Source organism: Bos taurus, chromosome 3, assembly GCF_002263795.3.
Source record: "Bos taurus isolate L1 Dominette 01449 registration number 42190680 breed Hereford chromosome 3, ARS-UCD2.0, whole genome shotgun sequence".
Classification (NCBI taxonomy): domain Eukaryota; kingdom Metazoa; phylum Chordata; class Mammalia; order Artiodactyla; family Bovidae; genus Bos; species Bos taurus.
Window position 1 is genome coordinate 58914289 of NC_037330.1, and position 25620 is coordinate 58939908.

The 25620-nt window shown below is 36.4% G+C and overlaps 2 protein-coding genes across 9 annotated transcripts in view; one reads left to right on the plus strand and one right to left on the minus strand.

Moving 5' to 3' along the window:
- Window positions 1-14388, plus strand: part of SYDE2 (synapse defective Rho GTPase homolog 2) — a 39582-nt gene extending 25194 nt beyond the window's left edge. The window contains exons 5-8 of one of the 4 annotated variants that reach the window (XM_059884580.1): window positions 3142-3323; window positions 6429-6660; window positions 12755-12802; window positions 13379-13465. In XM_059884580.1, coding sequence (XP_059740563.1) covers window positions 3142-3323; window positions 6429-6660; window positions 12755-12765 — 425 coding nt within the window. In that variant the 3' untranslated portion in view covers window positions 12766-12802; window positions 13379-13465. Of the gene's footprint in view, window positions 1-3141; window positions 3324-5622; window positions 5712-6428; window positions 6661-12754; window positions 12803-13378 lie in introns of those variants that run through there. The other 3 variants (XR_009493791.1, NM_001192598.1, XM_059884581.1) reach the window with 3 other exon arrangements.
- Window positions 14389-21991: 7603 nt separating this feature from the next.
- Window positions 21992-25620, minus strand: part of DNAI3 (dynein axonemal intermediate chain 3) — a 106790-nt gene continuing 103161 nt past the window's right edge. Inside the window, exons 23-25 of one of the 5 annotated variants that reach the window (XR_009493788.1) lie at window positions 25571-25617; window positions 25340-25438; window positions 22129-22216 (exon numbers count right to left, since the gene is read on the minus strand). Coding sequence is in view for 4 of the 5 variants with exons in the window: in XM_059884546.1 (XP_059740529.1) it covers window positions 22168-22216; window positions 25571-25617 (96 nt within the window). In the remaining variant the exon portion in view is untranslated. The other 4 variants (XM_059884546.1, XM_059884547.1, XM_059884549.1 and 1 more) reach the window with 4 other exon arrangements.

Below are 25620 nucleotides of genomic sequence, written 5' to 3' on the forward strand. Positions count from 1 at the left end.
TGAAGTAAGTAATCTTGAACCTGGATCCGTTTAAAATTCCATTTATATTAATGGTTGTTTAGTATATTGCTCATAAAGTATAATGATATTTGACATATATTTTCACTAAGGTATAAAGTTATCTTTTCTGGAGATCTTTTAGATTTTAATTTAATATAATTGCATTATAGGACAAGTCTCAAATTACCAGGGCATATTGAGTTTTATGAGAACTAACAAGTCTTGTTTTGTCAAGGAACAAATATGGAACCCTAACAAAAAATTATGCCCTAAAGGTTTAGTAGTGTCTTTGTTTGGCAGCTACAGAAAATTGCGTTTTCACTTTCTAGTTGTAGATTCTCTTTAAACTGAATGTTTCTATTCATTGTGGGAAACTAAGGATAGTAGTAAAGATCACATGATACAAGTTAAGGAATGGGAATATCACTGTATATCTAACAGGTTTTGATTATTATTATATGCCAAGCAATTTATATATATTGTATCTCTTTGTATATATCAAAGAAGAAGTTTGGTTGGTATTCTCTTGGTTCCTTCCTGCTATTTCCATCTTGTTACCTTTTTACTATGGAGTAGGAAGTTATGCTATGTTAAGGAATAAGGTTTTTTGGAGGCTCACAGCACAGTCTTGCACCTCCTCTTTCCTGTTTAATATCATCATCAGAATACTTGAGCATTTTCATTTATTCACTAAAGACTTTGATATCCTACCTATGGTTAGATTTCCAGCTGAAGTCCTGCCATCATTCTGAATGACTTTAACATACAAATGACCAATCTAGTACACTCTTCTTATCTAACCTAATTATTATTGGGTATCAACTGATACCTTAAACTCTTTCTTGAAACATTCTTTCCTTTACTGCCTTGATAGCATATTTGCCTGTCCTGCCCCCACCCCCATCTTGCCTCTACTTACCCTTCATACTTCTTTAGCCATTCTTCCCTAGCCACCTTTGGAAAATCCTCTTCCTGATGACCACGTAAGAGCTGATTGAAGACTGGGATGGAGGTAGGGTGGGAGGGATATATGTTTGTACTTGAATCATATTGTTATACAGCAGAAACCAATACAACATTGTAAAGCAATCATCTTCCAATTAAAAATAAATAAAAATAAATTTTTTTAAAGAACAAAAACATTTTTAAAAAAAGAGCTTATTGATGTTCATCATTTTCTCTTATTATTGGGCCTTCTCATATCACTCTATATTACCTCCTTGGCTTCCCTGGTGGCTCAGATGGTAAAGAGTCTGCCTACAGTGTGGGAGACCCGGGTTTGATCCCAGGGTTGGGAAGATCCCCTGGAGAAAGGAATGGCAACCCACTCTAGTATCCTTGATTGAAAAATCCCACGGACAGAGGAGTCTGGCGGGCTACAGTCCATGGGGTCGCAGAGAGTCAGACATGACTGAGTGACTTCACTTTCTTTCTTTTTCTCTTTCTCTCTCCTTCTTGATAATCTGTCACTCCCAAGGTTCTAGTTATCATGTTTAAGTTGATCATTCTCAGATCTGTGTCTCCAGCCATCTTTTTCCTGAGTCTCAGATTTTTATATCCAGTAGCCTTGAATGTCCCATAGATAACTTAAGCTTAATATGTTTAAAATGAAACTCCTTTTATCCCCTAAAGCATGGTTTTCCTCCTTCCCCCCGTTTCAAGTAATAGCACTATTATTCACCTAGATGCTGAAGCCCTAGACCTAGGAAACATCCTTTTTCCTCTGAATGACAAATATATTTTTGATTCAGTGGTCCTGTTTTCAGAATTTGTCCTACCAACATACCTGCATATATACAAAATGATGATGTGCAAGGTTATTCATTGTAGCATGTTTTGAAATAACAGAAGATTAGAAAGAATACAAGTATCTGTCTATAGCCACTGATTAGATCCAAATGTGGGGGATCCATACATTGGAATACTGTGATGTGGCTGTAAAAACATTTGAAGAAAATTTCTGTGTACTGAAAATATGGCAAGGGTTATGGCAAGGATAGGGCTTCCCTGGTAGCTCAGCTGGTAAAGAATCCATTTGCAGTACAGAGAGATCCCGGTTTGATTCCTGGGTCAGGAAGATCCACTGGAGAAGGGATAGGCTACCCACTCCAGTATTCTTGGGCTTCCCTTGTGGCTCAGCTGGTAAAGAATCCACCCACAATGTAGGAGACCTGGGTTTGATCCCTGGGTTGGGAAGATCCCCTGGAGAAGGAAAGGCTACCCACTCCAGTATTCTGGCCTGGAGAATTCCATGGACAGTATAGTCCATGGGATCACAAAGAGTTGGACATGACTGAGTGCCTTTCACTTTCACTTAAATTCAAATTAAGCCCTCAAACTAAGTTCTCAGCTAAGCTGAGAGCATTTTCTAAATCAGTATTGTCTATATTTAGGTTTTTGCTGTCAGAAATGTCCATTTTTTTTCTTGTGATCAAATTCTATCCTTTAGCTAGTATCTTAACCTACCTTCCTTATGTGTAACAGCTATTATCCTTTCCTGTTTCCTCTACTATAGCTATATCACCTCTTAGTTCATAACTATTTGTGGTGTGTTTGAAGTAGACTTACCTCATTCCTATTGTAGTGGCACGTTTGTTGTTTTCTGTTCTTGGGTTTTGGTTTTAGAAATGATTTTTTTCTTCCATAGTATAGCATTGGAGATTATCCAGACTATTCAGTATGTGTGTTTAAGTCATATCTTCTGTATTTAAGAGGAATTACATTTATATAGCTCACTTTTTTACAAGGGTTTATGAAAAGTCTGGAAATTAAAAATCCATATAATTGGAATAATTTACAATTAATATTAGTATGCCTTATTTTCTTTTGTTTTATATGCATTTAAAGGAGCTTTTTATAAAAGGGATTTACTTTATGAACAAATCTAATATATATAATTGCATATTATGCATGTGCATTATTAGCATGGTTTCAAAACAAAAAGTCAATTAGTGAAGCAATTTCTAAGAATACAAATTGCAAGTGTTTTGTTACAATACTTTTTACATTTCTGCTTTTATTGTTTTCAGAATTTTTAAAGTTCACTGTAATGATACTTTGAAAAAAAATTCGCCACAGCTTTTTATTATTTCACTCTAAAGACTAATTGACATCTATTTCTGGTTTGTTTGGTTTCTGAAGGTGTTCTTAAGGATTATTTAAGAGAACTTCCTTCTCCTCTGATAACAAAGCAGCTTTATGAGGCTGTATTAGATGCAATGGCAAAAAATCCTTTGAAAATGTCATCAAATGGTTGTGAGAATGATCCAGGTGATTCTCAGTACACTTTTGGCCTTCTGGATTGTCTGCCTGATGTTGAGAAGGTAAGCATTTATTCTTCCTGAAATAAACCATATATTTAATGAACTGAGTACTTAGCTCCAGAGCTACAGATAATTTTTTAGTTATTTGACATTTGTAGCACTAATGAGTTTTAGCTCTACCTTTGCTAAAGACTAAACAGTGTAAATCTAGAAACTGATTCTTAAATAGAATGAATTTAGAAAACAGTTTTATCTCTTTTGCATGTGATATTAACCTATTAACCTCCTGATAAGTTTTAAAAGAGTATTGTTATCTTATTATTAAAATGACATGTTTATAATTAAAAGTTAGGAAGATATAGAAAAGAAGAATGGAATTTATAATTATCAATATCTAAAGGCTATATAATTAACATTTTGGTTTATTTCCTTTTATTAATAGTATTTTAAAAATATGGTAACTGTTTTGTGTACATGACTTAGCCTCAAGACTTAGTGCTCACCACCACTCTTTCCTTCCTCCTTGTCTCTTCACATTTGCCCCCTTCCCATGATCTAAATCTCATACCAGTATCTTCCGGTATGCCTACAGGAGAGAGGATGACTGGGCTTGCAGAACTAATCTTAGCCTAACTTTAGCTATTGTCCCTTAGAACAAAAGGGAGAATAAGGGAAAGAAATATGGCCAGGCTTATCCAGGTGAGGCCAACTTTGCCTGTGTTTCTTATCATGTGAGAGTGGAAGGTCCAAGAGTGGATAGAAATACTTTAAGCCTAATACCTTCATTCACTAGTTTATTTTAGTCATTTGAATGGCCTGTTCTCTGTCCAGTTAGATTAGGAATTTCTGTTCCCTTGGGTGGGAGAGAGGAATAGCTACAAAGAGGTGGGTAGAAGAAGAAGGGTAGGGTGAAGGGGTAGAAATGTTCCTTCATCAATATAAGGTAAAATTATGGATCATTTTGCTTATGAGTGAAGACTCGAGTGTCAAGGAATTTAAATCACTTGCCCAAGATTATATAGCTTTTTGGGTGTTCTAGTCTATCATATGAATCTAGGGCCTTTCTGGCCTTAAAGCTCATGCTGTTAATATTCTTTCTAAAAAGGCTGTAAAGTGTTCCATTGAATGGATTTGACAATTTATCATTATTTGTTTTATATAAAATTTAGATTTTGAACCTATTTGTATATATTTGTCCACAGATTTCTTTTCAGTTAGAATTACTTATTTAGATTAGAATTTCAGAGTGGAATTGCTGATTTAAATGTTGTGAATATTTTGAGGCTGTTAGTACATGTTTTCATATTACTTTTCAAAGGGGACATAACAATTACATTTTTTGGCTGATCTTATTTCAAGAACAAAAAAATTTCTTATTTTAGATTGCGTTTCTTGGTTTGCTATTGAGATTGAGCCTAATATATTTAACCAGTCGTGTGTGTGTGTTAACTGTGTTAACCAGTGTGTGACTGGTTTTGATTTCAGAATATCAACTGGAGTCTACTCTAGATCCATTTTGCTCCTGATTCCTTCCCTTCATAGCCAAACACTGAGCAAATGTTTGTTCTGGCAGTTATCACTTCTTCACCACTCACTTACTACTCAACAAACTGTTATCTGGCTTCCTATCCCATCCCTGTGGATCTGTTTTTGTCAAGGTTACTAATTACCTTCTAATCACTAAACCCAGTTGTCACTTTTGGCTCCAGAAATATTGATAATATGTCATTTTAATTTTTTAAAGTTACAGGTTATTATTGGTATTTATTTCTTCAATTATGAAGAGGAAATTACATGCTTATTTTGTTAAATGATTGATCATATACCAGTATATTAAAAACATAATTTCTTTTCAAAATTGCTTAAACTTAAATAATCATTCACTTTAAAGCAAATTCTCCTTATTGGTTTTTTCAAGGATTAAAAAAAATTTTTTCAATAATTTTTTTCATTTCTATGCTTCACTTTTCCATTGTTTGTCTACTTAAAATATTTATTAAGAAGTGCATTGGCCTTCTTCCTAATCTGGATCACAATAAAACCTGGCCATGGTAACCGAGATTTTAAGATGGTGCCCCCTACTTATGACTACAGGATCTAACTGAACTTAAAAATGAACATTCTGTAACTCCTGCAGTTGAAGTGGGGAGTCCTAACCACTGGACTGCCAAGGAATTCCCACAAGATACCTAATTTAATGATATCTACAAAAACCTGGATATTTTTGGTGGCCATTATTTAGCCAACTATAGATACCTAATCTTATTAGTTTTTTGTTTATGCTTTCTGTATTTCTCTTTGTACAAATGATTAGATACATGTATGTTTTCTCATTTCCCATTCTTTCTTACATAAAAAGTGACATAGTATGAAAACTAAGATCCTGCATGCCAAAACAAACAAACAAATAGGTATCTTGAGATGGAGAGATTATCTGGGATTATCAAGGTAGGTCCTAAATGTAATCACAAGTATCCTTATAAGGGACGGGGAAAGGGAGATTTGACTACAGGCCGATGAGAAAACAATGTGATGAAAACAGAGGGAAGCAGAATCAGATGTTATATTGTTAGTTTTGAAAATGGAAGAAGGGTCCCTGAGTTGAGGAATGTAAGGAATATAGCTCTAGACCCTGGAAAAGACAAGGAAACACATTCTTCCCTAGAGCTTCCGCAGGAGTGTGCCTGCCTGCTGACACCTTGATTTTAGCTCCCTGAGACTCCTTTCAGACTTCTGGCCTCCAAATCTATCAGAGAATAAATTCATGTTGTTCTAAAACTTAAAAAAAAAAAAGAACATTCTACCCTAATCCCCTTTTCATCACAGCCTTTGCTGTTATCTTTTTAGAGAAGGAAAGAGAGGAAAAAGTTGATGGCATATTTTCTAAGAAACTCCAACTAAAATTTGGAATTCATTCATGAGCATTTTAGATAATGTATATTTTAACCTTTCAATGAATCAAATTATGTTGTTGAAACCTAAGTGTCCTGTGTAACATTTTATAAAAAAAAATGTGTTTCAAGTTCCAAACATCCAGCTTAAAAGCAAATCTTTGAAACAACCTTCTAAAAAGTGACAGGTTGTTTGTCTATATTTCCTGCTATAAATTGTGTCCTTGAATTTATCCCTGTTTGACTGTATTAAGTGAAATTTAATTCAATTTAGGCAACTCTAATGATGTTGTTGGATCATTTGAAATTGGTGGCTTCTTATCATGATGTGAATAAGATGACCTGCCAAAACTTGGCTGTGTGCTTTGGACCAGTATTATTAAGTCAGAGGCAAGAAACTTCCACCCATAACAACAGAGTCTTTACTGATTCCAAGGAACTTGCGACTGCTTTGGATTTTAAAAAACATATTGAAGTTCTTCACTACTTACTTCAACTCTGGCCAGGTAAATGATTCAGTGGAATTATTTTTCTCTTACAATGATATCTCTACAATGGTAGAATTAGCTAATCATTAAATATGCCCATGTATGGTTGAAGAAAATCTTTTCTAGATTTTTCTTTTTAAAATAGTACGAATTGATAACCTGCCCTTTAGATTTCTCCATTTAAATGTTCTGCTTTTGCTGATACTGTTGTAGACATAGAGATCAATGTATATGTTTTGGATTTGGTCAGCTCTGGGTTTGAATCCTGATTGTATCCCTTATTAGTCTGACCGTGGGCAACTTCATTAACATTTTAGAGTCTCAGTATCACCTTTTGTCATGTGGGTTAGTAATATGTTTATAGAATTGATAGGAAGATTAAATTTTAAAAAGTATGTGTATAAGGTGCTCAGCACAGCTCTTGGCACATAATAGGTACTCAGTAAATATTAATATTTTTACCGTTGTCATTTTTAGTTCAACTGATTTAAAGCAGAATTCATTTTTCTACTTAAATCAGTTCTTCCTGACATCTTTCATGTATTCGTGGTCATTCTTCAAATTATCTAGGCTTGAGTGGACAAGTCAGTTTTTCTTATCCTTCCCTTATTCAATAAGAAAAGGCTGACAATTATTTTCCTAACATATCTCTTAAGTATTTGCACAGCTAAAATGAATATTTATTTAATTAGATGTTTTATAAAGGATCCCTGTATTTAGGTTCTAAAATTTTCTTACCTGGTAGTAACTCCCACTTGCCTCCCCTATCCTACATAGGACCAAGTGTGAAGGTACTTCAATGCTAAGGGTAGTACACAGTGTTAAAAGTGCCTGGGCCCTGGAGTCAGGCTTGGATTCAGATCCGACTGTGGCACTCACCAGCAGTGTGGACTCAGGCAAACTTTCTTAGGCCTCAGTTTGCTTCTGTATGAATAGTGCCTACCTTAGGGTTGTTGTGAAGATTGACATAAAGGATCTAAGGAAATGAACAGAGAGTTTAGCATAAAGTCAGTCCTCAGTAAATGTGCTTATTAGTCTTCCCTGGTGGCTCAGTGGTTAATCTGCCTGTAGTGCAAGAGATGTGGGTTTGATCCCTGGGTCGGGAAGTTCCCCTAGAGAAAGAAATGTCAACCTGCTCTAGTATTCTTGTCTAGGAAATCCCATGGACAGAGGAGCCATGGGGTCACAAAAGAGTTGGACACAACTTAGCCACTCAACAAAAACAACTCTTTTGTTAATGTATATGAGAAGGATAGACTAAATAAAGTACAAAAGGCTGAGACTTCCCTGGTGAGACAGCGGCTAGGAGTCCACCTGCCAATGCAGGGGACACGGGTTTGATCCTGGTTCGGGAAGATTTTACATGCCTCAGGGCGGCTAAGCCCATGCATCACAGCTACTCAGCCCATGCTCTAGAGCTCTCAAGCCACAGCTGCTGAAGCCTGCATACCCTAGAGCCCACGCTCTGAGACAAGAGAAGCCACCACAGTGAGAAATACCAAGCACCACAACTAGAGAGCAGCCCCTGCTCGCTGCAGCTGGAGAAAGCCCATGTGTGGCAACAAAGACCCAGCACAGCCAAAAAAAAATAAATACATATTTTTAAAAACACAAAGTATAAAGGATTGCTTGATTTAGTCTTTTTTTTTAATTTAATTTTATTTAACTTTACAATATTGTATTGGTTCTGCCATATATCAAAATATATCTGCCACAGGTATACATGTGTTCCCCATCCTGAACCCTCCTCCCTCCTCCCTCCCCATACCATCCCTCTGGGTCATCCCAGTGCACCAGCCCCAGGCATCCAGGTTCGTGCATCAAACCTGGACTGGCGACTTGTTTCATATATGATATTATACACATTTCAATGCCATTCTCCCAAATCATCCCACCCTCTCCCTCTCCCACATATGAAGTACCATTTCACGCCAGTCAGAATGGCTGCTATCCAAAAGTCTACAAGCAATAAATGCTGGAGAGGGTGTGGGGAAAAGGGAACCCTCTTACACTGTTGGTGGGAATGCAAACTAGTACAGCCACTATGGAGAACAGTGTGGAGATTCCTTAAAAAACTGGAAATAAAACTACCTTATGATCCAGCAATCCCACTGCTGAGCATACACTCTGAGGAAACCAGAACTGAAAGAGACACGTGTACCCCAGTGTTCATCACAGCACTGTTTATAATAGCCAGGACATGGAAGCAACCTAGACGTCCATCAGCAGATGAATGGATAAGAAAGCTGTGGTACATATACACAACGGAGTATTACTCAGCCATTAAAAAGAATACATTTGAATCAGTTCTAATGAGGTGGATGAAACTGGAGCCTATTATACAGAGTGAAGTAAGCCAGAAAGAAAAACACCAATACAGTATATGAACACATATATATGGAATTTAGAAAGATGGTAACAATAACCCTGTATACGAGACAGTGAAAGACACACTGATGTATAGAACAGTCTTTTGATTTAGTCTTTTAAAAAACTAATTAATTTTAAAAAGTGAATTAAAAATTAAGCTAATAAAATTTTTAAATTTGGAAAGTTAATATTTTTGTTTTAAATACAGGCTTAAAAAATCATTTTCAAATTATATTTTAGCTGAGTTAGTATGTATTATTTATTAGTTAAAAGTGCTGAATGAAGATATTCTGATTAATTAGTCTGATTTCTACATTTGGTACCCAACATAAGGGATCACTTGGGTTCAGGTTTTAAATGTGTGTTTCCTAGCTTTTCCTGGAACTGTTTTAATTTTAATAAACATGAAAAATTGGGAAAGGAGCTATCTTATCATTCTAATCAAATGAAAGTTTTCTTGCCTGGAGCTATTAAGTTTATTACCAGTATCTGAGTTCTTTTGTCATTAATTCTGTATCAGAGGTTAATGTCATTCCATTATTTTGTAACAGTCATCTTAGTGTTAGATTTAGGAGCAAAAATTTATGTTGTATGTTATAGGAAAAAAAGGTTCAGATTTGAGACTCACTGTACAGTATTTCAATAACAACCTTTAGCAATTGTGTCTGAGTATATAGCACCTTATTCCAAAGGTTTGTGTGGTTGGATTGAAAAATAGCTGCCCCCTTGTCTATAACTTGTTATTTTTCTTCAGTTATAATACCTCAGACAAAGTATAGAACAGGGCAGAAAGTTGAGAGGAAATAGGAGTTAGTTTTGCCTACTAAATCACTTGCTTTTGGATTCAAGAAGAGGCACAAATCAAGTAGACATAGTGCACTTACTGAGCCTGAGAAAATTGATGGTGACGTAGAAAATGGGCCATGGTATATTACTTGCTGAATGACTGTCCTTGCTATGTGTATCCCATTTATTTTTCCTGTTGGTATTTACCCTACTCCAGAAATAAAAAGAATTGGTTCCACCTTTTCCTGCCTACCTTCCTTCTTTTTTACTTCCTTAACTTTTTGTTTTGTGTTATTTTTTTTTTAATTTTGGGCAGTATAATTTACTTTATATTAATAATTTGAATATAATTTACTTTGAGCTTTTCTTCTTGAAAAATCTTGTCTTCAAAGTGATCAGTTAGAACCCTGGTATACTGACACTGAAAGTTAAAAGTCAGCCTGCCAGTGGCTTTTCAGATTCTTCTGGCAAAACCCTAAGTTCTTTGGAAGCAGCTTTGGGGCCAGATTGGCAGCAGGTGAGGGAGCAAAATGGAAATATATTTCCCTTTTGATCAAAACAGTCTTCTTTTCATCTTTTTTATGTACTGGGTTTTTAGAAGGTAGTTGCTTTTAAAAAACATCAGTTTGCTGTCTTAAGAATATTGAAAATTAATGATAGGCTACCCTTTCACTTTATGGATAGGAAAATAGCTTTAGAGAATGTATAATTCTTAGACCAGCTGTTTGCTACATCACATTTTCTGTGACAAATAGATTTGGGACTGGGCTTTTGTTTTTGGAAGAGCTATCAATTTTCCCTAATTCTTTTTTTTTGGCTGTGCAGCTTGTGGGATCTTAGTTCCCTGGCCAGAGATTGAACCTGAGCCCTTGGCAGGGAGAATACTGGAGTCCTAACTGCTAGACTGCCAGGGAATTGCTTCCCTCATTCTTTTTGGTTCATTTTTCTCACTAGACTAAGCTTCATGAGGTCAAGGACTACATTTTGCTTACCTCTACATTTCCAGGTTATAACAGAGTACTTGGCAACAACTAGCTACCCAATATATTCTATTAAGTAAAGTAATTATGCCCAAGGTAATTATACTGTAGATAAAAAGCTAATAGAGTGGTGATTAAAAATATAAATCTATTGGTAGAAAATAAGAAAATTACGCTTCTTAGTAATTATCATTATATTTTGAGAATTTTTTAACCACTTTCTAGGTTGTATTTTCATCTTATTCTTTTGAAGGTAGGTAATCAGCAGTGCTAGGAAAACCAGAATTTTGGGGGGTAAAATTAACCATTTTATCTGCATATGTAATAGGAAACCCGTATCACCACCAGTAGTTTAAAAAGCTAGTAAAGTTGATTTTTTAGAAATTTTGGTCTAAAAGATATAAAATACTATTGTTGGTTTTTTGAAAGAAAGTGTTAGTCGCTCAGCCATGTCTGATTCTTTGCAACCCCATGGGCTGTAGCTCACCAGGCCCTCTGTCCATGGACTTCTCTAGGTAAGAATACTGGAGTGGGTTGCCAATCCCTTCTCCAGGGGATCTTCCCAATCCAGGTCTCCTGCATTGCAGGTGGATTCTCTGCTGTCTGAGCCACCAGATATATAAAATATTATAAATTGGTTTCTTAAATGTTTTCTAAGAAAATGCAAAAATAATGTTTGAACAGGGACTTGGTTAAGCAACTTTAAGCATTTGGCAACAAAATAAATGTGGGTTTTTGCAGGTGAATGTCGGAAAATACAGATAAATTAAGACAAGGTCAACACAGAGTCAAAAATGTTTTACCCTGGTTGGATCACAAACCAGATGACCTCAAGGTTAGCCTAGTACTGTAATGGGTTGGCAAAAACAACAGGCGTGACACTTAAGCAATAAGAATAGGAACAGCACAGCAAATGAAGGGGAAAAAGCAAGGAGACTTAGTGAAGATAAGCATCTCCAGTAGAAGGATGAATAATTAAACAGTGAAAAAATTTAGGTATCCATTCTGCAATGGCATATGACACTTTCTATTAATACTGTTTTAAATATCAAGTTAAAGTAAATATTGCCATTCCTTTCATGGCTCAGCGGGTAAACAATCCACCTGCAATGCAAGAGACACAGAAGACACCCAGGTTCGATCCCTGGGTTGGGAAGATTCCCCAGGAGGAGGAAATGGCAACCCACTCCAGTATTCTTGCCTGGAAAATCCCATGGACAGAGGAGTCAGGTGGGCTCCAGTCCATGAGTTGCAAAGGGTTGGACACGACTGAGCAATTAACACACACATTCCTTTAAAGTAAATATCAGACCTTTTTTTTTGTAGAAAATTTTAGATCAAGAGCTTTTAGCTATTCATAGTGATATGTAATAGCCATCATAAAAATGCAGGTAAATAGAAATGTTTAAAACATACCTATATACAGTTATCAAGTATTTTAATAAAATCTAAGTTAAAAAATCATTCAATCTCTGAAAATGTTATATAAATCACTGTACATCTGGAAAACTAGGACCATCTAGTTTTATTATTATTATTACCATCTGTATTATTCTTTAATTATCTTATTTTATTCAGTAGGAAATGAATATGTTAGAGAGTGTAAAGTTGGTATGTTGTCACTGATTATATGTTCCCTTTATCTTAGTGAAGGGAAGTATATAAATGGAGAGGCACTTAATAATGGAGAATAAACAAGCAGAAATAGAAAGGCATCATGGACAATTTTTTAATAGCTGTGCCTCAACATTTAAATTCAGTCCATTCGACAGGTGTTTTGTTCAGTATACACAAAAGAGTAAGCTGTAAAGCCTTGATTTATTATGAAGTAATGTGTGTCTCCCTGCTAATCTGTGTGGCCAGTGCAATGCATACTATTAATAATAGAAGGAATTAGTCTAAGTATGAGGAATGTTATTTGAGATTGTTAGATTCCTAACCAGAATGGGAAAATAAAATATCTGTACTATTTTCAGGCAATAAATGAAGACTGTTATTAGCTAATGCTGTATAATCAAACTCAGGTAACAAGTGGACAAGTCTAGATTTCGTGCATTTTATCAAAGTGAAATTTGGCTGTTTAAAGTCAAGTAAATTATGACACTGCTGCTAGTAGAATTGCAAAAAACCCCACAAAGATTAGAACTTTAAGACTGAGCACTTTAGATGCCTTGGCCTCATTTAGATATTTGCAGATAAAGAAACTTTTGTTTTGTTTATACATGAACATGCCTTGCCTGCTTTTTGCTGTAGCTTTTAATTTAAAAGAAGCTACCAGCTTAGCCACTGTTTGAATTACAGCTAGATATTAATTAACTTGCACAGAAAGTTAATCAACTTGGAAATTTGATTTATTTTGGGATGTTGTGATGTAGCATGAATTAGCACCACTGAACATTCTACTGGCTTCTGTTCCTAATCTTGATTATGTCTGGTGATAGAAAAAATAGTTATGGAATGCTTTCTTTTGGTAGTGTGCATGTGTTTGTTGTAATGCATGTTTGTAGTTGATTGTTAAATAGCTTATCTTTAGCTCTGTGTTTTTAAATTGGATTAAGTTGGATTACTGTCACTAAAGCAAATCAATTGTTTGTTCCTAGTGCAACGTTTAACTATCAAAGAATCAGCAGACAATTTGTTCCCAGAGCAGAAGTCTTCTCTAAATTATTTGAGGCGGAAGAAAGAACGACCTTACTTGTTAAATTTGAGTGGTACTGAATCATCAGGAGTACTCAGGCCAAGGCAAACCAGACTAGAGAGTCCACTCAGTAATCGTTATGCAGGAGACTGGAGCAGCTGTGGAGAAAACTACTTTTTAAATACGAAAGAAAACTTAAATACTGTGGATTATGATGATGTCCCTTCCGAAGACAGAGAAAATGGAGAAAACTGTAGCAAAATATATGAGCCAGATATCACGATTGAACAGCCAACTCCTCTGTCCCAAGAGTGCACGTTTCAGACGTACTTAACAGTGCAGACAATGGAGTCTAGAGTGGACCGAAAAGTCAATCTCAAAGATCTACAAGAAAGTATTGATACTTTGATTGGAAATCTAGAGAGTGAACTCAACAAAAACAAGCTTAATATGAGTGTTTAAGGTTGAGAGTTTTTGCTTTTTAATAACGTCCTATGTTTCACATCCATCTTTCTCACTTTCTTGTATCTCTCACAGTGATGTTTTAAATTTTTTACTCTTGAAATCTTCAGTTATTTTCTAACAAGTTCATGTAATTCAAAAAACACCATTCATTACCATAGTTTTTACTTATTTCATTAGGAAGTTTTTCTTGAGGTAAAGATAACCTGGACTTCTTGTGGGTATTTTTTAAAATCTTGCCATTGCTATGGGTATAAGTTTAAAATGCACTTCTAAGATTCATATAAGTTATTAGCCCCTCAAGACTTTTGTACTTTATAGAAACTGCTTTTCTGAAACAGACATTCCTTCCAGTGGAAGGAATGCAGCTGCTCCGTGTGATTTGCAGTATGAATCCATGCACACTGCAACATCGTTCCATCACATTTCATTCACAATGCAAATGCTGCTGTAAGAAAACCTTTTTATAAATTTTTACTTTTTATAAAGTAAAATTATACAAATATTAATGTATTCTGTGTTAACATTCAGTAATTATTTAAACTTAAATAAGTATTTTTGTAACCCCCAATATATGTATATATTTATCAGCGCATATATGTATAGACATTAGAATGGGGGGAAGGATTGGCTGCAAAATCACGAGTATCTTTAAAGTATATGTCATGAGGCCAAAATCATTAGCTTAAAAATGTCTTTTTCAGGGAAAGAACATTTAAGTTAAAGGAGGAGTTGCATAGAAACACTTGACCCAAAACACTAGGAACATCTAAATAGAAAAAATATGACTTTCATTTTTGACTTACAGAAAGTCACAGTATCCCCAGTGAGAAGTCATCCTTTAAATTGAAATCTAACATTTTAAAGGATTAAGTGCCAAGATTTCTGCACTGGTGACTTAAATTTAAAAATCTTTACCTATTTATGCATTTTTATCTTCTGCTTTTTAAAACAAAGTAATTATACTTAGAACATATTTATTTGTAATAATACATATATAACTTGGACTTTATAATTACCTTCATTTATTTCTAAAGAAATCTTGCCAGAATACTATGTTATTGATTTTTAAAAATTAACTTATTTTGACTAATTTTATCTACAAGATAGTCATTATAGCAATCACAACAGTGTTTGAAAATGTAAATTTAGAAGTCTTTTTTTTATTAAATTGGAATGTATTTTTTGTAAACTTTTATACCTACAGAATGTGTAATTTAAAATTATTAACAAAATTTGAACTACCAACTTAAAGATATAGCAGCCATTAAAAAAACTGACTTCTTGATGTTTTTTTAAATATTAAAGTATTTAACTTTCTATGCAATATACATTGGTAAATGGAATACCAAGTAATTTAATTTGAAAGTTTACTTGTTAAAAGTCAGATAAATAACTATTTTTATATGAAACTTTCATTTTTAAAGCTTTATATAATAATTCAGAAAAATGCCAAAAGAATATGTGACAGATATATATTATTGAGTAAATGGTCAAAAGAAATGTACCCTAAATATTTTGTAAGAAGATTGTCTCAGTCTTCTTCCTTTTGAGTGCTATATCACATACATTATATGAATTAGTATCAGAAATGTAAGAGCTTTATTAAAACCTTATAACCTCGGTGTCATGCTATTATGATGATGATTTTTAAGGATCATTTATTTCAAAGTCATTCTTTTTAAATGAACGTGTTAAAGTATTGGACCATCATATATTATCCATAAATATATGTAATAACATTTTTTTTCCAAAATTGAGTTTTCCAGAATCTGCAATACTTTAAGGGCCAACATATTATTTTGGATGCTAATAATTTTAAAGTTAATCTCTGCCGTCTTAAGTATTAACGGAAAATACTAAACATTTGTTGCTTAAATCAGTCATAATAAACCTCTTCTGTTGACTGTGCTGTTCTAGAAGTACTCCATTAGGTATATACCTTTATTTAAAATGGCCTTTTCAAATCTTTTTTGAGTTTTTATACCTGCTTTTTATAGTCTCCTGGAATCTTCCCATACTGTTAGACAGCCAACTCTCATTCCCCTGCCAGCCCTAATGGTTTTTAGGATTGAAAACAAATTTAATTGTAGTGCATGTACCTGAATAAAGATTTTAAACAATTCAAGTAGATTGAAAATAAAAGTGCACCTCCCTGCATCCACATCAGTCTTACTTCTCAGAGGTAACAACCACTTTTTGTTCTTTAGGTAACTGCCTTTGTCACTCTAGGTTTGCTGCTGCTGTTTCTTGATTTGTCATTTAAGCGGTACCTGTTGACTGTCCGTTTTGAGTGATAAGCAATTTATTTCACTCTATTCCTCCTCCTCATTTATTTATTTATTTAAATTTTTGGTTTCTCTTTTGGTTGCTTCTATGACTTTAATAAATTATTCCTTGATCCATCAGTTTTAAATGGTATCTCTTGACCTCTTACCATTGTGGAAATGACCAACCCAGTACTTTCTTTCCTATTCATTACTGCCCTTTACCTCCCCAACTTCTGTAAGTTATACTGTCAGTTTACATAATCAATCATTAATAGATGTGTATTATTTGGAGAAACTATACTTTTGATTTTCCTTTAGTATTCTAAAAACTGCTAATCAGTAACAAGCAGTTGTGCTAGATTATGCAGAAATATTCATGGGTGATATTACCATGTGATTGAATCTCCAATCTTACAATCTTGAAGTCTGTATACTGATTTAAGCAGAATACAAACTAAAGGTCAAATGGATTATTTTATCTTACAGCCATCAGTTTCTCTAAATCAGGTATTATTTGTTTCATAATGGCTTTTGAAGATTTTAATGTTTCCTGGAGTAAGTAAGTACCTTTTTTCTTTCTTGGAGAGAAGAAAAATACTTTCTTTACTATTACACTTCCTATGTCATTAAATTACCAAATTCGTTCAAACTACTTTTAGCTTTCATCCTGGGATTCCTGAAGGGTATCATTACCTTTATTTTTCTTTGACAGAAGAAAAATATTTCTTTACTATAACCCAGGGATCATTTTAAGCTTCTTAATTGACTTTATCAAACTTGTGCTTAGCAATTTTTAGCTGTTTCCTGGGATATATTTTCTTTGCACTCCTATGTGCTACTTTTTTTGTTTTGTATTCTTAATTTCATTTTTTCCTTTTTGATTTGTTTGCTGAAATATATTTATAAGTAGCCCTCTACCCCACCACTTCCCAGAATCAGGCACATGGGAGATGAACTTTGAGTCCTTGCATGTCTGACGAGGTCTTTATTTATTTTCCATACTTCACTTCGATTGGACTTGTCCTATTTCCAAACTCATTTTCCTTAGAACTTTGAAGACATTTCCCTATTATCTTCTAGCATCCAGCTTTGCAGTAATCCAGGTAAGAATAATGGTGGTTCAGACCAGCAAGGAGACAATAAGGCGGTGAGGAGTGATTGTATTTTCAATACTTTTTGAAGTAGGAGCCAAAGAAATCTGCCGGTGGACTGTGAGCGAAAGGAGTAAGTCCTGAGCAATTGAAGGATGGAGTTGCTATCAGATAAGATTGACATGACTCCACTGTGTTTTTTAAATGAGTTCCTTGTAGTGGATGCTGCTGTTATAAATACAGTGGTTTTGGAAATGCTTTATAAATTCCTTATTAAGTCTTCAGTACTAATGCTTCTGTACCTGGTGATGGTGCCCATGAGTCACTGTAAAAATAAGAATGCAAGAAAGCAAAGTCCCACATTGTAATTGTCTTTGGAAATTTTCAGATTGCGTAGCTTTATATCAAGGACCCTAAAGAAACAGGCTTGGGAGTGATATGGTTCCTGGAAAGAATTTAATTCCAGACCAAAGAATGATTTTGAGGCTTAGGATTTTATAATTTAAGAACATCAAATTTTAGCTACTTGGACAGTGATAAAGTTGTTTTATGTTTAAGTCCTAATTTGAGTCTCACTGACCTGAGGAATTTGGTACTAAGAGGAATGTTCTTTTCTCTTTTCCCTGCCCCATGTTTGCTTTGAATTCAGTAAGGCTCAGATATGATAAACGTCCCTGACAGAAGCGTCAGACTGTGCCCCAGCTTCCAGGAGACAGAGAGCAGTTAGCCAGCATTGTTTCTCTGAAACTTACGTGAAGGTAAATTCTATGAAAATAAAAAAGGGATGTAAATGCTGAGCAGCCTGAGCAACAGTTCCCTAGACTTCATCTCGCCCTGTTGCCCCAAACTTGGAATCATTCTCTTGGCCCTTAAACACAACCTATCAGCAGTTCTATGCACTGAAGTTTGTCACTACCAACACTGTCGTCCAAGCCACCAGCATCTCTGTCTCTTCCTAGTTCATCTCTTTACTCTACACTCTGCACTCTCCACACCCACAATCCATTCCAACTGCAGAAGCTAAAGTAAACTTTAGAAAGGATAGCCACACCCTCTCCTGGGCCTTTTCCCATGGTCCCTGTGCTCCAGCAACACGGAGGACCTCAGTCCTGTAAGGATCTTAGGACTTGCCATTCCCAGTGTCTAGAAAGCTCTTCACCCAGATCTTACTTGGGTGCCTTTTTTAAATCATCTCACATCTCTGCTTAAATGTCAACCTAATTATTTGGAAGGAATGATGCTAAAGCTGAAACTCCAGTACTTTGGCCACCTCATGCGAAGAGTTGACTCATTGGAAAAGACTCTGATGCTGGGAGGGATTGGGGGCAGGAGGAGAAGAGGACGACAGAGGATGAGATGGCTGGATGGCATCACTGACTCGATGGATGTGAGTCTGAGTGAACTCCGGGAGTTGGTGATGGACAGGGAGGCCTGGCGTGCTGTGATTCATGGGGTCGCAAAGAGTTAGACACGACTGAGTGAATGAACTGAACTGAACTGAATCAGTAACTGCTTTGAGAATGGGGGAGGAAGAAGACAGAAATTTCTATTTCTTGTAACAAGCCCCAAATAGTTATGCTACTATATGATTAAACTACAAGTATTTATAACTTTGGAAAATGTTTCCTGCCTTACTTTCATCAAGACGTTTATCAGTATCTGAAATTACCTTGTGTATTTGATCATTATCTGTGCCCACCCTTCTTGAATGTAATTTCCATGGCAACAGGGACCTTGTGTATCTAGTTCTTTGCCATAGGCCTAGGACTTATAACATTGAAGATGTTCAGTTAATTATTAATAAATGAATGAATAAAAAGGGATTCTTAGAGAACGCTTATCTTTTGTCAGGAAAAGACTAAGCACTATGAGGTGCAATGTGTATATAACTTTTCAAATATTCACTCCTGATCAATAAATCATTTGTGGTTAAGAAAATAATGTTCCGTTTATTTTTTCAATGATTTTTGTTTCTTTTGGAACTAGAATGACATTGGTAAAATTTATTGACTTAAAAAATAAGGGGGTTGGTAATTTTAGGTAATTTTGTGCTGCAGAGTTCAGTGGAAACAATTATTTAAATGATATGTGTGTGAAAAGGTACATCTCACCATAAGAAAGAAAGATTTCTAAGAAAGCTTTTGTTAAAATGAATCATTTATTTCTTTACAGAAATTGTGATGAAAAATATCCTGTTAATTTTCGTGCACTTTTTAGTAGAACTATAAAAACTTACTTTTCAAATTATTAGAAAATATTTTCATAAAGTTAAATGAACACTATAAACAATTCCTTTTTTAAAAAAAATTAGAAAAACAGAGACCACTTTAGGGTGAGGAACTACATTTAGTGTTTTCATTTTTCTCAAACGAGTGTTTGTTTTAAGTAAGTGAGAAAAACACCTAAATATTGCCCTTGAATTGGGTTAACTTAATCCTTATTTGTTTGATAAGGCCTTTGGCATGCTTTTAAGTCAGTTGAGTTAATCTTTCTTTTTTGGCTTAATGGATGTATTATGTAGTGAAAACTTGGTATTGGCCTCAGTATTCTACATACTTCTTTGACTGGAAATTTTACTCTTCAAAATAAACTCTTCCAAGGAGAGTTTAAAATTCCAGCTTTAGACAAGTACAATGGATATTAAATTAAGAAATGGGAAAGTCATCAAAGTGATGAGCCTGCAGCTTGTATTTTTTCCCAGCCACAGATACTGAACAGTGAGTGAACCCCTTGTTCCTGACCTTTGTTCAGGAAAATGGATCTATTTGTGTCTCTTCTTGACTGACTCCCAAACCCCATTCCTCCCCTCCATCCCCACCCCACGCCCTTCCCGCCAGTGTAAGTACACATTTTAACCTAAGAGCAACTCTGAAACATTAGATTAGTGAAAACAACTTGTCTAAACCTGGGAGATGAAAATTGTCAGAGCATAAAGTGCCGTCTGTCCTAGGTTATGAGTCTATGTTTGATCTGTACATAATCTCAAAACTCACCTGTAAAGTCAACCAATCTATACATAAAAGAAGCCCAGTTAATATCTCTATCCATCAACATTTTATTATAAATACTTTAAAGCATAAAGAAAAGCTGAATATCATATAGTGAACATTCACATATTTACCATCTAGCTTCTATCATTTTTAAGCATTTTGCTGTATTTGCTTGATCATGTACCTATGTATCCACTCTTTTTTGCCTTAATTCTTGGTACATTTTAAAGTAAGTTGCAGACTTCCAGTACATGTCACAATATGTCATTTTGGACACCACAAAAATTGAGTTGGAGATAAATTTTGTGTGACTATAATTAACCTCTAAGAATCATATGTGAATTCACCATAAATCCTAGGTTTTATCATTATTAGAAAAATCCATTGCTATGAAAATCCTCTGAAAAATGCATATTTTGGGTATCTTGTGTTCCTTTCCATGTTACTTTTAGCTCTCCCAGACCCCTATCATACAGACAACCTTTACAATTTCTGCCATATTCAAGTACCATGTGTAATATTATTTTCTTATTTTCTCTAAACATTTTTCTATTAAATTTATTATTTATTTTATAATTTTATTATAAAATAAAATTAAAATTTATTATTATTATAAACTTCATATTGTTACCATAAAAGGAAAACCAGTGATCATTTGTCATAAATAAGTTAACTTCATTTTTTTTTTTCAACACACTAAAACAGATTCATAATGTACACCTTGGCATACATACCACACTTGGGGAAATACTGAATGACAGTCCCTGTTCTTTCCAATTTTCCTACCAGAAATACTGGGACACAAGCAAAGTCAGAGCTGCACTGAAAGTTGGACACATAGATAACACCAGGGAGGGACAAAAACATCACATCCAGATTTGCACAAGTCTCATTTGATGATGGAGACAGCCAAAGGGTTTCCTAGCAGCGCTAGGAAGGGTCTGTCAGCAGCCTGTCTGAGATATGCCCTGGGTGGGGTCCATTATTCATGAGCCCCATGCTGCCAACTCCAGTGGCCCTGCAGGCCCCACACTGGCAGGAACAGAACCAAAGTCAATCTTTGCAGCTGGGGTTCCTACTTTAGGGTCTTCTCAGGGCTGTGGCCCTGACCACAACCACAGTTTTCATTTTGTTTCCTCTTTTAGCCCTCTCCTGCCAGCCCCTCTTCTCCGCAACTATGTCTGTGCTAGCATGTGTTGTAGGAGACCGACACCACGCCCATCTTTCCCTCCTGAAATTAGAGCCTATTATTGGAGAAGGCAATGGCATCCCACTCCAGTACTCTTGCCTGGAAAATACATGGATGGAGGAGCCTGGTAGGCTGCAGTCCATGGGGTCGCTAGGAGTCGGACACGACTGAGCGACTTCACTTTAACTTTTCTCTTTCATGTGTTGGAGAAGGAAATGGCAACCCACTCCAGTACTCTTGCCTGGAGAATCCCAGGGACGGGGGAGCCTGGTGGGCTGCAGAGTCAGACACGACTGAAGCAACTTAGCAGCAGCAGCAGCATAGGAACCAGACACATGGAGATAAAAATAGCAGGTAAGGTAAGCTGGAGGACTTCCCTGGTGGTCCAGTGGTTAAGTATCTGCCTGCCAACGCAGGGATCACAAGCTCAATCCCTGGTCTGGGAAGATTTAATATGCTGCAGGGCAACTGAGCCCGTGCGCTACAACTACTGTGCTCTGCAACAAGGGAAGCCACTGCACCTCAGCAAGAGAAAGCTCACGCAGAGCAACAAAGACCCAACACCATTAAAAATAACGTTTTAAAATTTTTAATGTATACACACACAAACACACACACACGCATATATATATATATATATATATATATATATATATATATTCTAGTATTAGTAAGCTAGAGAATGTGACTTTGGTCTGCGGTGAACTGGGCTTCTTTCTACATCCCTGTGATCTGATCGCCTCAGCCAGTCACTGGCAGCGTTGGTAAAAAACAAGCCTCTCCTGGCAGAGGTGGAAGCTGTCAGAGATACAAAAACATATGCATATTACCTACTACCGACAGGCTGGCTGTGATGTGAGGAAACAGAGAAGGCACCCAGCCAAGCAGGCTCATGTCCTGCTCAATCCCACTCAGATGAGTCTGTCTTCTTGTGACTTGAACTGTAAATTAGGGGCAGAGAGAAGCTGAAGCGTTCCTCCTGTGCCCTGTTCCCTTGAGAGGTGGGGGAAGTTCCCTCCCTTTCATAGAAACAGGAGAAGAACAGGATGTTATCGCCCAACAATTACCTCCTATTGCTTCCTCCTCTAGTGACCAAATGTCACAGGATGAACTTGGGCACCCTTCATCAAATGCAGCAGGAAATAGAAATGCTGAATGGCATGTTGGCAGCCAACGACAATATGCCAAGGTTTCCCAGGTAATTGCTAGGAAATCACTGTCATTCGGCACCCTGGTTAATCTGCACAGTGACCAAAACTGGGCATATTCTCGCCTCTCTTGATCAGTCCTTTTCTCCTCAAGCCTCTCAGGCCATGTGCCAGCTCTGGTGCCTCAAGCTTCAGGGGCCCAACCAGTCTTGCCCTCCCCTCCCATGCCCAGCACAATCTGCCTCCTTCTCCTCTGCCTCCAGGGAAAACTCACCTGTTTGACCCTCCAGTGTCACCGGAAAGTGTGCAGTGCCCTCGTCTGATTAAAATGCTATGGTGTTGATGGCAGGGTTATCTGTACTTTATTTTAAAATGAGAGCGTCTATTTTAAAATTAAGCCTCTTTTAAAGAATATGCAAAGAAAATATCAAGGGAACTCTATGAGTTTCTCTCGGTTCTTTCTGTTGACTGTGGGCTCCCTTGATGCTGCTGCTACCCTGCAAGGTCACATTCACTTCTGGGAGATTGTAAGCCATTGTATGAGCCATCTCCACTTCCCAAATCTATTTACATCCTTAGCCACTGCGGAACAGTACTTAAGTTATCATCAGCTCTGTTCTTCATGCACTTACACAAGGCCCAAGTCATAAAGGGGCTGAGCTTCTAGCAAATCACTTAATGGAAATTTTATGAAAGCCAGAATTGCATGTGTAAATTAATTGCATATGAAAAGCCTAGGCTAGCCAAAACAATACTGGAGAACCAATACTACCTGATTTTAAGGTGACTTATAAAGTGATACTAATTTAGACAGTACGGTATTGGCACCAGGATAGACAAAACATCCATGAAACATAATAGAGGGTTCAGAAAAAGATTCATATGTATATGGACAACTGATTTTTGACAAAGGCAATCCAGGGTAGAAAGAATAGTTTTTTTCAACAAATGTTGCTGGAACAATAGGATATTCATTTGGAGAAAAACCTTCATTAAATATCTTATACCATACAAAAATTAACTAGAAATGCATCATAGATCTAAATGTAAAGCATAAAAGTACAAAACTTCCAGGAAAAAAAAACCCTGGGTTATGCAAAAATTTCTCAGGTCACCAAAAATGTGATCCATAAAAAAACAAATTGCTTAACTGAAGTTCATCAAAATTAAAAGCTTCTGCCCTTTGAAAAACACTGTTAAGAGAATAATAAGATAATCCAGAGTGGGACTAAATGTTTGTATATATCTGATAAAGGACTCGTATCCAGAAAATTCACAAATCTGAATAGTAAACAAACAACAAAACCTTCCAAAATAATGAGTAAAATATGTAAACAAACACATATTTTCATGGAAGAAGATATGTGGATAGAAAATAAGTTCAACAGTGACTTATTAGGGGAATGCAAATTAAAACTACAGTAAGATACTACTACATCCTAATTAGAATGGCTAATTTTAAAAGACTGACCCTGGTGGTCCACTGGTTAAGAATCCACGTGCCAATGCAGGGGACACGAGTTTGATCCCTGGTCCGAGAAGATTCCACGTGTCGTGGAGCAACTAAGCCCTTCACAGCTGCTAAGCCTGACCTTTGGAGCCCAAGAGGCACGACTACTGAGGCCCAGGCAAGTAGAGCCTGTGCTCTGCAACAAGAGAAGCCAGTGCAATGAGAAGACTTCACATTGCAACTAGAGAGGAGCCCCACTCACTGTAAATAGAGAAAGCCTATGTGCAGCCATGAAGACCCAGGGCAACACTCCCCTCACCCCAAAAAATAGACTGACCCTACTGGTGAGAATGTACAGGAACTAGAACAGCCATCATGCTGGTGGTAGTGTAAAATGGTTTGTAAACATTTGGCAATATCTTAGAAAGTCGATGGGGAAGGCAATGGCCACCCATTACAGTCTTCTTGCCTAGAGAATCCCAGGGATGGCGGAGCCTGGTGGGCTGCCGTCTATGGGGTCGCACAGAGTCGGACACGACTGAAGCAACTTAGCAGCAACAGCAGTAGAAAGTCAAACATACCCACATCATGTGATCCAGCCATTCTACTCCTGGATATTTATCAAAGAGAAATAAAAGCTTATGTCCATTAAAAGGCTTGCACAAGAATGATCATGGGAGACTAGTTTGTTATGAGCCCAAATAGGAAATAACCAATTCAAGTGTTCATCAAATAAATTGTGATATATCCATATAATGGAATATATCTCAGCAATAAAAAGTAATGAACTATTTATACCCTCAACATGGATGTATGTCAAAAGCGAAAGACTAAGACAAAAATAAGAACATATCATATGATTCTATTTATATAACATTCTAGAAAAATACAAGCTTACCTATTGTAATTGAAATAGCAAATCAGTGATTGGGAATTGAGGGGAAATGCTTAAGGGAACTATTGAAAAACAGCATGAGGAAAATTTGGGGGTGATGGATATGTTTATTTCTTGACATGCCCATATACATATGTCAAGACCTAAAAATTTGTATATTTAAATTATATACAAGACTTCCCTTCTGGTACAGTGGATAAGAATCTGCCCACAAACTCAGGGGACATGGGCTGGATCCTTGGTCCGGGAAGATACCACATGCTATGGAGCAACTGAAGCTCTTGGAACACAACTACTGAGCTGGTGTTCTGGAGCTTGCTTGTTGCAGCAACTACTGTAGCCCACAAGCCGTAGAGCCTGTGCTCCACAACGAGAGAGACCACCACAATGAGAAGCCTCTACACCGCAACAAAGAGTAGCCCACTCACCGAAACTAGGGGCTTCCTGGTGGCTCAGCAGTAAAGAATCCGCCTGCAATGCATGGGCCTCAGAAGATGTAGGTTGGATCCCTGGGTCGGGAAGATCCCCTGGAGGAGGATATGGCAACCCACTCCAGTATTCTTGCCTGGAGAATCCCATGGACAGAGTAGCCTGACGGGCTACAGTCCATAAGGTCACAAAGAGTCGGACACATTTGCAGTGACTGAGCCCACACTCACCACAATGCATGGAAGATCCAGTGCAGCCAAAATATTAAAAAATCAGTCTG